Source organism: Enoplosus armatus, chromosome 20 (assembly GCF_043641665.1).
Source record: "Enoplosus armatus isolate fEnoArm2 chromosome 20, fEnoArm2.hap1, whole genome shotgun sequence".
NCBI classification, from domain to species: Eukaryota; Metazoa; Chordata; class Actinopteri; order Centrarchiformes; family Enoplosidae; genus Enoplosus; species Enoplosus armatus.
Genome location: NC_092199.1, coordinates 5,393,465 through 5,406,890, shown reverse-complemented (window position 1 = coordinate 5,406,890; position 13,426 = coordinate 5,393,465). Strand labels below are relative to the sequence as shown.

Sequence of the window (13,426 nt, the reverse complement as noted above, 5' to 3'; positions counted from 1 at the left end):
ACCTGTTTGTGAGATTTTCTAACTTCCCATGGATCTGTTGTGTCTCTTACCCCCGAGCAGGGAGAGGGAAAAGGAGACAGAGGAGGTGGAGAGGGGGAGAAAGGAGGAGACGGTGGGGAAGCGTCACCGCCACCGCTGCTGAAGTGTTACCGGCGTTTGTGCTCCTCCGCTGAAGAGGCATTTTATCACTCTTCCTCCCTCCCCTTTCGCTCCTCTCCTCATCCGACCAGCAGGGAGTCTGAGGGATACAGACAGAGAGCTAAACACAGTGGGTTTATGCACATATGCACACAAACACACACACATATACACTGGCTGGCTGCTCGTCTCGGGGCTCCCGCACCTCTCGTCTTCTGTCACCCTCCTTCTCCCTCACTTTCCTCCCCTCTCCTCTTTCCTTTTTGATGTTCCTGTCTTCACCTTCATGACCACATGTAAATGCATTCACTGTGACACGCACAGAAAAAGAGACAGTGAGAGCAGGGCGAAGAAAGTGAGCAGTTAGAAAGAGAGATTTTTTGGGGGGGAGAAACAGGGAGATCACATATGCTTGCTGTCACGTTGTGAAGTCCTCCAGGGGAGTGTGCAGACATCCAAAAGCTGCCAAACACTCACAGAGACTTAGGTCTAAATGCGTACTCCTACAGGTGCTGAGAGGGGAGAGAGGCAGGTGAAAACCGGGTGAAAAGGAAAGAAACAGAAATAGAGAGAAAGGCATTTGGAGGATAGCAGCCTGGGAACGATGGAGCAGCAGGAGTTCGAGTTGGATGACGGCAGAAAGCACAGGTAAGTCTGTCACACTCATATATACACACACACATTCCTTCACACTCTTATTCTGTCACTTAATCTGATCCACTGTCAGGAATTCATACTTTATATATAAGTTAGGGCGACAGATATGGAGCAATAGACAGAATAGATAGATACTAGAATAAGAAGCTCAGGGGGAGTATGAGGATAGACACACAGCATGAGTGCAGTCATACTTTCAGTTTTCATAAGTGAAGAGTTTCCTCGAGAGAAAGCTCCCATCTGCTGCTGACAGAAACAGAACAGCCAGTTGTTACTATAACAGGAACTACTGTAAGAGGACATATTAGCATTTTCCACTCTGAGGTTTGGCGGTTAGCTGCTTGTTTGGAGTGTGTGTGTGTGTGTGTGTGTGCACAATCCTTCCATACCTGCGTGTACACTTACTCAGTGTGACTCATTTACTTATGGATTATGGATGTTACAGTTGCAGTGTTTTACTGTCGTATCAGTTATCTGGTAATGCTCATTGATTTGTCCCATAAGCTGTATGCAGCAGCTCTCATTTTTCTCCATTAGTGACAGAGGCTTTCTGCTCCACTTTACATATATCATGTTGCAGCGGCATGAACCACAGCTTCTTTTAGCTGCACAGTTCACAGTAACATAGACCCAACATGGGGTCTCACCCAACCCCCTCCTCCAAGGGCTCACAAGATAAACCTGAGGGGTCACAAGATGATGAACGGGACAATCAAAGTAAAAAACATATTTCTCTTATAGGAAATTATATATATTATTGTGACTTATTAGATACTTTACCTAACCAGGCTCCTCTCTTTACATATATCATGTAGCTGCTGCATGTACCACACTACATTTGAGATAAGGAGTTTTTTGATTTGTGTTATAGTGAAAAGGGTTGGAACTACTGACACAGACAATCAGGAATATGTGTGTGATTATGTGAATGGATGCATTCTCGCACCGTTTTATGTATATTTTAATAAGTGTTTCAGCGTCTGATTTAAGCAGGTGTGGCAGCAGATTGGGTGTCACTGAGAGTTTGATTGCTTTACGTTTGATTGGTAGGGGGCCAAGCCGATCTAGAAACGGCCCCCGTCCCGTCAACGTCACTCATCTCGGCTGAGACGTCCGGCCTGCAACGATTTCCTGTAAAGCTGTCAAATCTTTACGTGTGAGAGCAGGAACCCACAGAGAGATGGGGTTTCAGTGTTAGCGGTTAAAACCATAATTATGATAAATTTATGTGTCAGACGTTATGTGATATGTTTCATAATAAGCTCAGGGGTTAAGCATGACACGCTCATTTATTCATATTGTGAGTTTAATTTGTATGTTTATTAGCTGTGTGTGTGTGTGTGTGTGTGTGTGTGTGTGTGAGTGTGTGTGTTGGGACATACATGAGCACGGACTCATGAGAGCTGCATGTTCAACACTCACAAATAAACTTGTCTTCCACAATTCATCCATGAGGAGGAGAGACGGAAGGATGAAAAGAGGAAGAGGAGGGTGGAGCAGTTGAGCTGATTGACAGAGTGGCTGCTGCTGGTTCAGGCATATATACATAACTGTTAATCTAACTGTTTTAATGATGGCTTCAGGAAAGGGTGATGGAGTCTCATTAATCCAAAGTGTGATTGACGTCAGGAGTTTTTTTCCTTGAGTACTCACATGTATTGAGGCCTGTTCCTATTTCATGCATCTATTACTCTTGAAGTTTGTTAATGGAAGAATGCTGAACTCACCAATGAGAAGATGTTACCTGATAATCAGACAGAATTGTCATTTAGTTTTCATTTCATTATTTCTAGGAGAAAAAAAGTCAATATCAGGCGTTAGGAGTGTTAAAGTGTTGAATTTCTTTTCGTCCAATGAAAACCAACAATGCTTTCGTCCCTCTCTTAATACTTTACTTGATTTTTTGGCCACTAGGGGGCTGCGGAAACAAGCTTTAAAGACAACGCTGACATATTATCATCTTCTAAGGCAGAATTATTAGCATTAGTTGTTTATTTTCACATCTAGCAGATAGGACATTGTGTAATTTCCCCCCGGGGATCAATAAAGTATTTCTGATTCTGATTCTGATTTAGGGAGCGATATTAGCATTAATACAGGGTCGTGTTTTTGGCTTCTACCAACTCCCGAGGGAAATATTTAGCTCTTTAGCTGCTATGTGATCCACTATGTTCGCCAGCTAGTTGCTTTGTTTGTCTGCTGTTTGGTACTCGGCAGGTAGCGTAAAGTTGGTGTATCCAACCTTTTTAGCTGAAAACAGCTATGGCTGGAAGAGTACTTTTACCTTTGGTACTTTAAGTATATTTTGCTGCTAATACTTTAATTAATTGATATCTTAATTGAAAGATCTTACACCTCTGAATATAGCTTCCAGTTGGAACTAAGCATAGTGAAGCATTCTTGCGCTTGAAATGTTTAAAATAAAGCATTAATTAGGAATTTCCAGTATGACTTAGAATACCAGTATCAGGAAATGAAATCATTGCCGCAGAATAAGTTTCCACACTGGGATTTCTTGGACTGATCTCAAGTCTGCATAAATGAGGCTCTAGAGAATCCTGATGTTTCATGCAGCTGTCAGAGCGCAGTGCCTGCAGTATGTTGATGAGAGGAAGGCCGTCTACTACATTAATACTAGCCCGCTAATTCAAGCTCTCTAATTAATGCAATCAAATCAGTTTCGTAGGTGAAAAAAACAAGGTTCAAGGCAGACATGTTGATAATTCTCTGGTGATGATGCTCATCCCATCAACTAGATCCTCTCTGCTCATTTCCTCTCCACCCCCCGGGGACTCCATCATATCCCCGATAAGTAGTTAAATGACTGAACGTTCCCTACTGTACATATACTGTATGTCCCAGGAGGTATGTGATACTTCAACAGACTTAAGCATCAGCTGAACATGTGGTCCAACAGGTTTTCTCATAACGTACCTAATGATATTGTTTATTCTGGGCAGTTGCAAAGAAAATCATGATTTTGTTCTCTCCTCAGGTACCTGAAAGTGCAACATATTAATTGGCTAATGAACAAACAAGAGTTTTTACTTATGCATATACCTCCACTTTCAAGCAGTGAACACTCATGAACACTTAAATAAAGGCCTGCTACATGAGCATGAGCAGAGAAGTGAACAGTTCAGTGGAAGAATGATTTTGCAAGTTTTAGGATGTTTTATTTGATAAATTGTAAGAGGCTAAGAGGCTTAAAATATTCAGTATTACTTGAGAAAAATGCTCAAAAATGCTACACATAGGAGCATTTTCTGATCTGACGCCCCTATCGGCGGGACGATGTGCTTTCCAAAACTGGAACTCCAAATCACTGTTGAAAAATAAAACTGTTTTATGATGTGAGAGCGATTTGGGAAGCATCATGGTAAGTAATAAAATTATATTATATTATAAAAACTTTGTTAAGGTAATGAATCAATCATGATCACCCTTAATAAAAAAACAACATTGACTGTTGGTTGGAAACGGGACGCAGACGGCTGTTTCCTGTGTTAAACATCACCTGACTTCCTTATTTGTGAGAGTCTTAATTGGTACGGTTGCCAGAGGGTTTTCTTTTTTCCCCATTGTTTTGAAGGAATTACATGGAGAAAAAAATATCATATTTTTACTCCCCTTTAGGCACCTGAAAGTGAGATATACTCCTTTCAATGTCCACTTTCAAGCAGTGGATGCCAACTTTTTGGGCTCATGAACACTTAAATCGAGTCCTGCTACAGGTTGAAGCGAACAGTTCAATGGGAGAATGATTTTTCATTTTTAGGATGTTTTGTGTGATAAATTCTCAGAAGCCAAGAGGCTGAAAATATGAAGCATTCTTTAGAAAATAATTGAGATATTTGTATAGCTGTTTGTATAGTATAAGTGCTTTTTTTTCATCATTCAATAAATCATCCATAAATCTTCTTGAGAGCTGTTACAATCAACCTGCAACCAACATGAGTGTAGAGAGAAGGCAGCAATAGAGGATAGATACTGTAGCTGTACACTCCTCTGATGTAAAAGGTTTTTCCTCATTTGCCGGCACCGTCACGCAGTAATCCTGTTGTTCTATCATGTCTTCCAAAATGTGTCTCTGCAGCTGAATGGTTAGTTTTCATCAATAGTACATCGTAGGATGAATTTGGATGTGTGTAGTCATTTCATTGCTGACGCAGGTAGCGGTCTTACGTGGGCCCCACTGAGAGAGTTTACCCCACATGGCAGAGCGGCACTCCATCTGGAAATCTCCATAATAATAGGAAGCCGGGTGCATGCACTGCCACGCTCGCTCACTTGATCTGCACACGTGAATTTAATTTAGGAAAAATAAGTGCACAAACACAACAGGGTTTAAGGATAATGTGATTACACCATTTTTGATAACATAGGAGTTTGATGTTTTCCTATTTATCTCTATAAAGATAACAAACTCACTGTTGTTGTGGGTTGTGTTTGTGTGTGATTACAATTTAGCACACTGTGGTCCGTCCTTTGTGTTCACGTCCTTTATATGTTGTAATCACACTCTGTTATATTGCTGCTAATCTGGAGCAGACTCACCTACGCCGTTACCACCCCCACTACACACACACACACACACACACACACTGCTAATCTGAGGCACCATTATGATGCCTCCTTCCAGAGATTAAACTGTTAAATGAACACTTGACCTGCTCTCCAGTCATATGATCCACCCAGTCAGCAATCGTCCTCCTGTTTCCACTGTTTCCCTCTTTCCCTCCACCACTCTGTTCCTTTAAATTTGATATTTTGAACTAATGGCTTTCCCACATTACTGTCATTTGCGTAGCACTGTTTGCAGTGCTTGAAATGTCACGTGCCAAGTACTCCAGATATTAACATCTTTGCATATATAGCTCGAAATATAAACATATTCTGATCCATAGACTTTAATCATGTTAATAACATCTCACAACCCAAAGGATACAATATTACAATATTAATCTCACTCTGTAACTCCCAGATTGTAAAATTAGCTATATGCATGCCTGTGGTTGGTAAATATATGAGTGGGTTGAGGATTATATGTGTTACCTGTTTTTTTCTGCTTTATCTGTACATAAAGGTTGATATCTACAGTGCAAATTATTTGTCTTTTATTCTGCAGATTATTTAGAATACAATCATATGCTGTTTGTCTCATAGTTGCCATTTACAATCTGTTCCTTTCTGAGTCTGGCATGTTTGTTTTTAATCTCCAACTAGCACAAGTGGGTGGTGGGTTAACGGCTGCTCTGTGCTCACATCGAGATATAATGATTCATTGAAGACAAATAAAGTGATCTCAGTGAGTAAAAACAAGCAATCCCAGGATTTACAAGAGAAAAGGGGTGCTGCAGTGTGTCAAATCTGCATAAAATCCCTGGGGGATCTGCATAAATCATATTACAGATTTTGGCATGTGGTTTTTTTTGTTCTTTTTTGCCCCCCAATAAACTTCTGTCTATATGGACTAAATCTAAAATGGCTAAATGTTCAAAATGACACTATATGCAGACGACACTGCCCAATACACTTTTAATACATAATTCAGTTTTACAAAAGGAAAATGTACCTTTTGCAAACGCAAATATATAGAAAAACAAAATCAAAATGTCTTTGAATTGTGGAACAAAACATCACCCACATAACAAAAATACACATATAATAAAGGCACCTCCATGTCCATCATTCAAGCTATAACCTTGTATTGATTAAAGGTTGCTCTATCAGCAGCAGGGATAGATTGTCTTTCAAAGGTTTAAACTGTATATTTATTGCTATGGGCACCTAAAGCCCAGGAGCTGCAAACCGTATTAAGATGAATGATTAATATGCCGGGAGCATGAACAGCGAGGAGGGGTGGGACACATTTAACCCAGTGTTGCTTTGAACGTAGCTTTGAATCAAAGCTGGGAGGTGCTATTAATTATGAGTGTGTCTCTGATGGCCACAGATGAGACAGACACACATATATGTGAGTGTGTATGTGGAGATCTTTATTTGCTATAAGAAAGCCCACCTGCCTTTATCAAAGGTTCAAAGATATTGATTCAATAAGGAAAGATCTTCAAACAGCACACGTTTCATTGATGTGGTTTGCTCCAGATGCAAATATTGAAGGTATACTCGTTGCTGTTAAAAGAGTGAATGACGCAACACCAAACTCCAATAATTTTATTGTATCACTGATGTTTAAAGGTTTTAATTCAATTTTTTTGATTGATAGGTTGGGTGATATTTAAACATTTTTTGGACATACTTTAGGCATTGCTTCATGTTATGTCTCCTCAGATTTGATTTGATTGCTTAAAAGTGACTCAGCGGTTTTTGAGACTCAGTAGTTTCGAATGGAATACAACCTGCTGTATCGTTTCAGAGGTCTGTTTGCTGCCACCCACACCTTCGTCAGCCCTGTTGTCAGATTAGGAGGCGGTGGCCGAGGGAGAAATGGCCGATGCTCGTTTGGAAAAGTAAACAATGTTTTTGCCAATTTATATAAAAGCACTCAACTTAGAGCCATGAGACTGTCCTCCCAAGGAAGCTGACAGACATCAGTCGTTTCAGAAAATCCCCCAAAAACGACACAGATTACATAATCATTAAAGGGGAATTCCGATATTTTTACTGTACTTCTGTGGCTAGGCTGATGACTGAAGTAATCTAACGTAACGTAATCCCAGTGTTGAGGATCGAGCACCTGTGTGACAGTTTTGGCATCCTGCTTGTGTCTGTCTGTGTGTGTGTGTGTGTGTGTGAGTGCTGATGTGTAGAGATGGAGAGGTGATTACAGTCATGATACTGGGGGTTGGATTATGGGGGATTACATGCATGCATACTTGCATGCACACACACACACACACACACACACACACACACACACAGTTTTCCTCATGACACAGGAGTATAAATGCAGAGCTAATACAGTCATACAAAAGGGTCAGAGAGAGAGAGAGAGACAGACCAGGAGAGAGAAATACTGATGGATTATGATGAATTACGTCAAAAATATCACAACAGTAAAGCAGCGTGTATGTTTGACTGTTGCTCTCTTTCCCTTCGTTCTCCCTTCCTCCTTCGCCCCTCTTTCTACCCCTCATTTCCAGGCAGTAGGCTGCCAACATGGCCATTCCCAGGGAACATCCTCCTCCCTCTCCTTGGCCTCCTCTCTTCCTCCTCCTGCTCTTCCTCCTCCTCCTCATCTCCTCCCCGCTCCCCCTGCAGGCTCGGCCGCTCCTCCTCCACCCGTCCATCAACGTGGCGGTGGTGTTCAGCGGCTCCAGCTACCAGAATGAGGTCAGAGGTCGTCTCAGCGGGGAAAACTTTGTGGACCTGCCCGTGGTGGTCAGCCCAGTGACCGTGCTGGTCAACGACACCAACCCCCGCGACCTTCTGACACACCTCTGCGATACCATGGCAACCGAGAGACTGCACGGCGTGGTGTTTGAGGATGATGTGGGCTCGGGAGCCGGCGCTCAGGTAAAAAATGATTTATGCACTTTTGGGTTTCTGATAAACATCCTCTCTAGAGTCACGGTGTTCAGTCACCCACGTCCGTGTTTCCTAAAGCTGCACAAGGCAAGATTTTTATGTAACAAAGCGCCTGTCCTGTCAGCTTAAATCACAAAGTGGGTCTGCAAAAAAGAAGAACTAATTTAGATGCCAAGCATGTACTATCGTGGCTCAAATTAAATTATGGTGAGAGAAGAACTGACATCAGTCACACCCAAACAGCACTCCTACCAAGGGAAGGAGTCGTCAAATTACTGTTAATTTAAAGAAATTCTACTTAACTGTAAAATCACTTATTTAAAAACGTTAAATTTACTTTTAAAAGTTCAAGATACATTACTCAATACCGACCGTGCAATCACTGAGGGAAAAATATTATAAACCTATTATAAGTCTTTCTTTCAGTAGCTGTTACAGAGCTTTTGATTGAATCTTGTGATGTTCGTCAGCAGATGGAGCTTAGCCCGAATTGTTGTTTTTCATTTTTCGGACTCTTTTAAAGGTGCCTTGTGGAGTTTTATTGTAAACAAACAATGTTTACATTCAGTGTTTCTCACCAAAATGCATCGTGAATCCTTGAGGTTTAACAAACACGTTGGACACATTTCCTTCCTTATAGAACATTTGCAAAGCCAAATTAAACCTGGATTGTCTACATCCATGTTGACTTGCTAGCAGTTTTCTTCTTAACTGTCATTTATTGGTGCACTGCTGCGTTTCCAGGCATGTTACCGCCACCTGTATGCAGAAGAACAGCATGAAACTACTTGCAGGATTGTTTATCGCGTCACCTGCATGCTCGTGCATGTGCACATTGCTCCATAGTGCTGCTCGTGGTCAATTAGATTTTGTGAAACGATTGAAAGCTCCAGAAAACATGTGAGTGGATCTTTGGTGATGGTGAGATTATTTTTTAAACTCGCTGTTTCCAAGATCAAGAATGAACTTTCTGTCTGGAGAGCCATTTTGGTTTGACCCATGACCTGTTTCACCATGGCAATCAGTCAAGTTTCAAAATGTAATCTGAATTTAAGGTCCTGGGCTGCCTAACTGTACAACTTCATGCAATCACTGAATCTGTCTGTTTTGTCTTCAGGTGGCAGAAGTGGCACAGATCCTGGACTTTCTCTCCACTCAGACAGCTCTTCCAATCGTGGGCATCAGTGGCGGCTCTGCAGTTGTCATACCGTATAAGGTACTGTCAAAATAATGAGCCGATCATTTCAGCATTGACCCATCACCACCCCAGAGCTTGAACCAGGGCTAGAGCAGTCTGCCTTCCTGCTATACCACAGTGATGACACAAAAAAAAATGCATTCTGTGTCCCAGAGGTGTTGATATAACATTTGTCACAAACAGTATAATGAGCAATTAAGGAAGCAAGAAAAAAAGATTGTAGTAATAAGATGAACAACAACCTGTAATGTAAACTCTGTCAGCAGCAGCAGCCGCTCTTCACAGCCTCCTGTCTTAGTCAGAACTCTTCCACACCGGCGTCATTCAGCTTAAAACAACTTAAGTAGGTCAGAGCAGTGAAACCTACTTTGGCAAGCAACTCTCTGCATGCAAATATTTGGATATGAGCAATACAGATGGGTGAATTATCAGCGATGACTGCAGCCATCGACCCTCATCAGCTCCTTTAATCCCTGGATGGGAAAAGTCTGAGTTGTGGGAAGGGAAACTTTGCGAGGGGAGACAAGTGCTACGGGCGATCAGCGCCTCAATCAATCATCCCTGCGTACTTGAAGAGCAGCAGGTTTTTCCTGCTATGATTTAGCATGTACCTCCTTGATGAATGGAGATGGAGCGCAGTGAGCTGTGTAGTTAGATTGTAAAGAGGAGATTAATGACACCAGACGGATTCTTAATCTATACCTTTTCTCTCCTTTTGACTTGCAAAATGGCTCCATCCCTTCTTCCCCTCACGCTCCATGCTTTCCGCTCGTCTTCCCTTCCTTCTTTTAATTGCTTAACTGCCATCATCAACACCTTGTATTTATAGAACCAACTCTCACACATAGAAACACACATGCAAATGAACACCCTCACATACTAGAGCACACACACACACACACAGCTAAATGGGTGCATTCCTACACCTATCCACCACAAGAAGCATCCATACTGAGCTGAAAAGTGTAGCTATGTGGTGGATTTCACCCCCAGGCAACATTTTGTAAACTATAGCATGTTGTATTTATCAGCTTCCTGTTAATCAAAAGGTATCTGCAGATGTCACGTCATAGATTGGTATTAAACAGGAGGAGTCGTAGCTGCAGGAGGGTGATTGATTAGCTGTATTTTGATGGTGGAGCGGGAAAGGCAGAGTGAGTGAGTAAGAGACAGAGAGAGGAGAAAGATGCTTCGATGAAGCTTGGCTGACAGCTGCCTGAAGGCAGTGTTTTACTGTCTCGCAGATAAGTCTCCCTTCCCTCTGCCACAAGTGAGATAGTCGTTCTTGTTTCTCCACTTCTTTCTTCTCATTTCCTTTTTCATGTTTCTTAACTTTTGTCTTTCTACTCTGTCCACTTTTCACCTCATCTCGTTCCGTCCTTCTTTCCATATTCCCCTTAAGTCTCTTTATCCCTCCAGTTTTCCATCTTTCCCTCCATCACCTTCACTCCTTGACACATTTGAATCCAGTTTTTTGGCTCTGTTGTGCGCCGCTGAATCCATTAAGGCTTTGGCTAGAAGCGAGAGGCCTGTGCTGCTTTCTGCTCTCTCGGAGCTCCAGGACCCCATTAAACTGTTAATTAGACCCTTCAGGAGGCTGAGGCCCCCCACAGCTCTTATCATTCACCCCAAAATCCAAACCATTCACTCTTCTTCTTCTTCTATTTTTCTATTTTGCTGCCTGTTCCTTGCATAACAACCCCCCCCCCCCCCCCCTCCCCACCATACCTATCGCAGCTTCACTTTAAATTGGCAAAGAGGTGCTCATATTTACCCCAGATGTGCTTTTGATACTCATCTCAGGCAGTTCTTCCACAGTGTAGTCACTCTGTCACTCTGAGTCTCAGAAATATTTGGGGCAAAGTTTGTCAGTTATCAGCAATCTCTGGTTTGTAATTTGCAGAGGCGATCACAGCTGGTTCAGTCTTGGTTATTTAACCTCTCGGCAAAAGACAAACGTGGACGTTATCTATCGTACTGACAGACTTTGTCTGACGAGCCCAAAGTGTTGAGTGACAGTTCTCGATATAGCACAAAGAGTAAAGCACTCTCCTCTGAGGTCTGCCTGTCGAAGGCCTCATTCTGCCCTCCTCCTCACACTCCCCCCCCCCGATGTCTTTCTCTCTCTTATACACTCCTTTGTTGTCAGCAAGGAGAAAAAAAAGCTTGTCAGAGGTGTCTTGCACAATGGGACAGGTGGATGGGATGGAGAAAGACATATGTGTGAGTGCATGATTCTCTTAGGGGATAAAAGAGCTCAATAGTGCTTGATTATCAATAGCCTGATGATGATGAATATCTTTGATGGTGGGTTTAAAAAGAAGCAGCAACCCGCCCGGGCCGCCTATTTATGGTTGCTGTCGCAGTGATCTCTCTATGGCAAACAACAAGGAAGGAGGGAGTGAGACAAAGATGAAAAGATTGAAGGGAGGAAAGGAAGCGTGTCTTTTGTCAGACGGCGCACACATCAAGCGAAGGCAAAGAGGAGGAAATGAGAGAGCGTGAAGAACGGCTGAGAAAAAGGCATAAAGACTGTTCAATAGGGCCTGCGAGGGGAAGAGAAATAATATTGCAACGTGTCTCTCCGAGGAGTTGGAAATCAGAGGTTGAGTGTGTTTTGTCTTTGTGTGAGTGTGTGTGTGTGTGTGTTCTTGGCTGGCTGGCTATGAGTCATTGCAGTGTGCTGGTTGATCATTAGAGGGTGCTGCATCCAGATGTTGAGTCATGGGAGTAGTAGAGCGGGAGACAAAGGAAGGAGAAGAAGAAGAGGAGATGAGGAGAGGGAGGAAACTGCCCGCGGAAACAACAAGAAACCTTAATGACGACAACAAAACCTTCATTTATTCTGCACAATATTCGGCACTGTCTGATAAATGATGATAATCATTCAACAGTCTGTCCTGTGAAAACTATTTATCTCCAAATTTGGTAGTTTGGTACTTTTATGTTTTCAGAAACACTACATGGCCAAAAGTATGTGGACACCCAAACAAATATGTGGATATTCAAACATAATCTGCTGCTGTAACATCCTCCACTTGTCTGGGAAGGCTTTCCAGAAGATGTTTGAACCTGGCTGCAGGGAGCTGCTCCCATTCAGCCACAAGAGCATTAATGAGGTCGGTCACTGATGTTGGGCGATAAGGCCTGGCTCACAGTCTGTGTTCCAGTTCATCCCGAACATGTTGGATGGCGCTGAGGTCAGGGCTCTGTGCAGGCCAGTCGAGATCCTCCACACCAAACTGTTGCCACAAAGTTTGAAGCACTATATTGTCTAAAACTTCATTGTGTGCAGTAGCATGCTGAGCCAAACAATATAAAAGTGCATGTTATACTTATACTATATTTTCCTTCCTGTCATGAAAAGACCAAAACCAACAATGAACTGATCTTACTAACAAATATTGCCTGTGTAGCCTGGTATTATCTTATTCCTTTGTTTTTGTCCAAAAGTCATTAAAAACTCATCAATGAGTCGCACTGTTGCACTTATATATATGTTCCTTCTTTACAATGAACACACGCTGTAGTTTATTTTGAGTCAATCCCATTTACACCAACCTGTTGCTATAAATATTCACTAGAGTACCAAATTTGTATTTAATCCATCGCTGAAAATAGTCCCCCACAAATGCACTACTAACTAACAGTTGCTAAAAACTACATTGCCCAGCTGTTTTATTTGTGACCCGTTTTAAAGATTTGGCATGTATGAATGGGCTTGGGGCCCGTTGCGGCCACAGACAGGATCTGGACATTGGAAAGTGTTGACCACGGATATCTGCACCAACTTCCATTCATTTTCATTCATTAAATATTTCCATTTAGACCAAAGTGGTGGCCCGACTGACCTGTAATGGGTTGACAGGTTGACATCATCGTCCATGGTCACCAAAATCATCCAAATAAAAAACAGAAATAAAAAAAAACCATGGGACAGCC

The 13,426-nt window shown here is 42.2% G+C and overlaps 1 protein-coding gene across 1 annotated transcript in view; it reads left to right on the top strand.

The window, feature by feature from the left end:
• The first annotated feature begins 7,917 nt into the window (after nucleotides 1-7,917).
• LOC139303041 (glutamate receptor ionotropic, NMDA 2C-like) overlaps nucleotides 7,918-13,426 on the top strand; it is a 40,147-nt gene continuing 34,638 nt past the window's right edge. Inside the window, exons 1-2 of the mRNA XM_070926736.1 lie at nucleotides 7,918-8,274; nucleotides 9,404-9,502. Of these exons, the coding sequence (XP_070782837.1) occupies nucleotides 7,918-8,274; nucleotides 9,404-9,502 (456 nt within the window). The remainder of the gene's footprint in view (nucleotides 8,275-9,403; nucleotides 9,503-13,426) is intronic.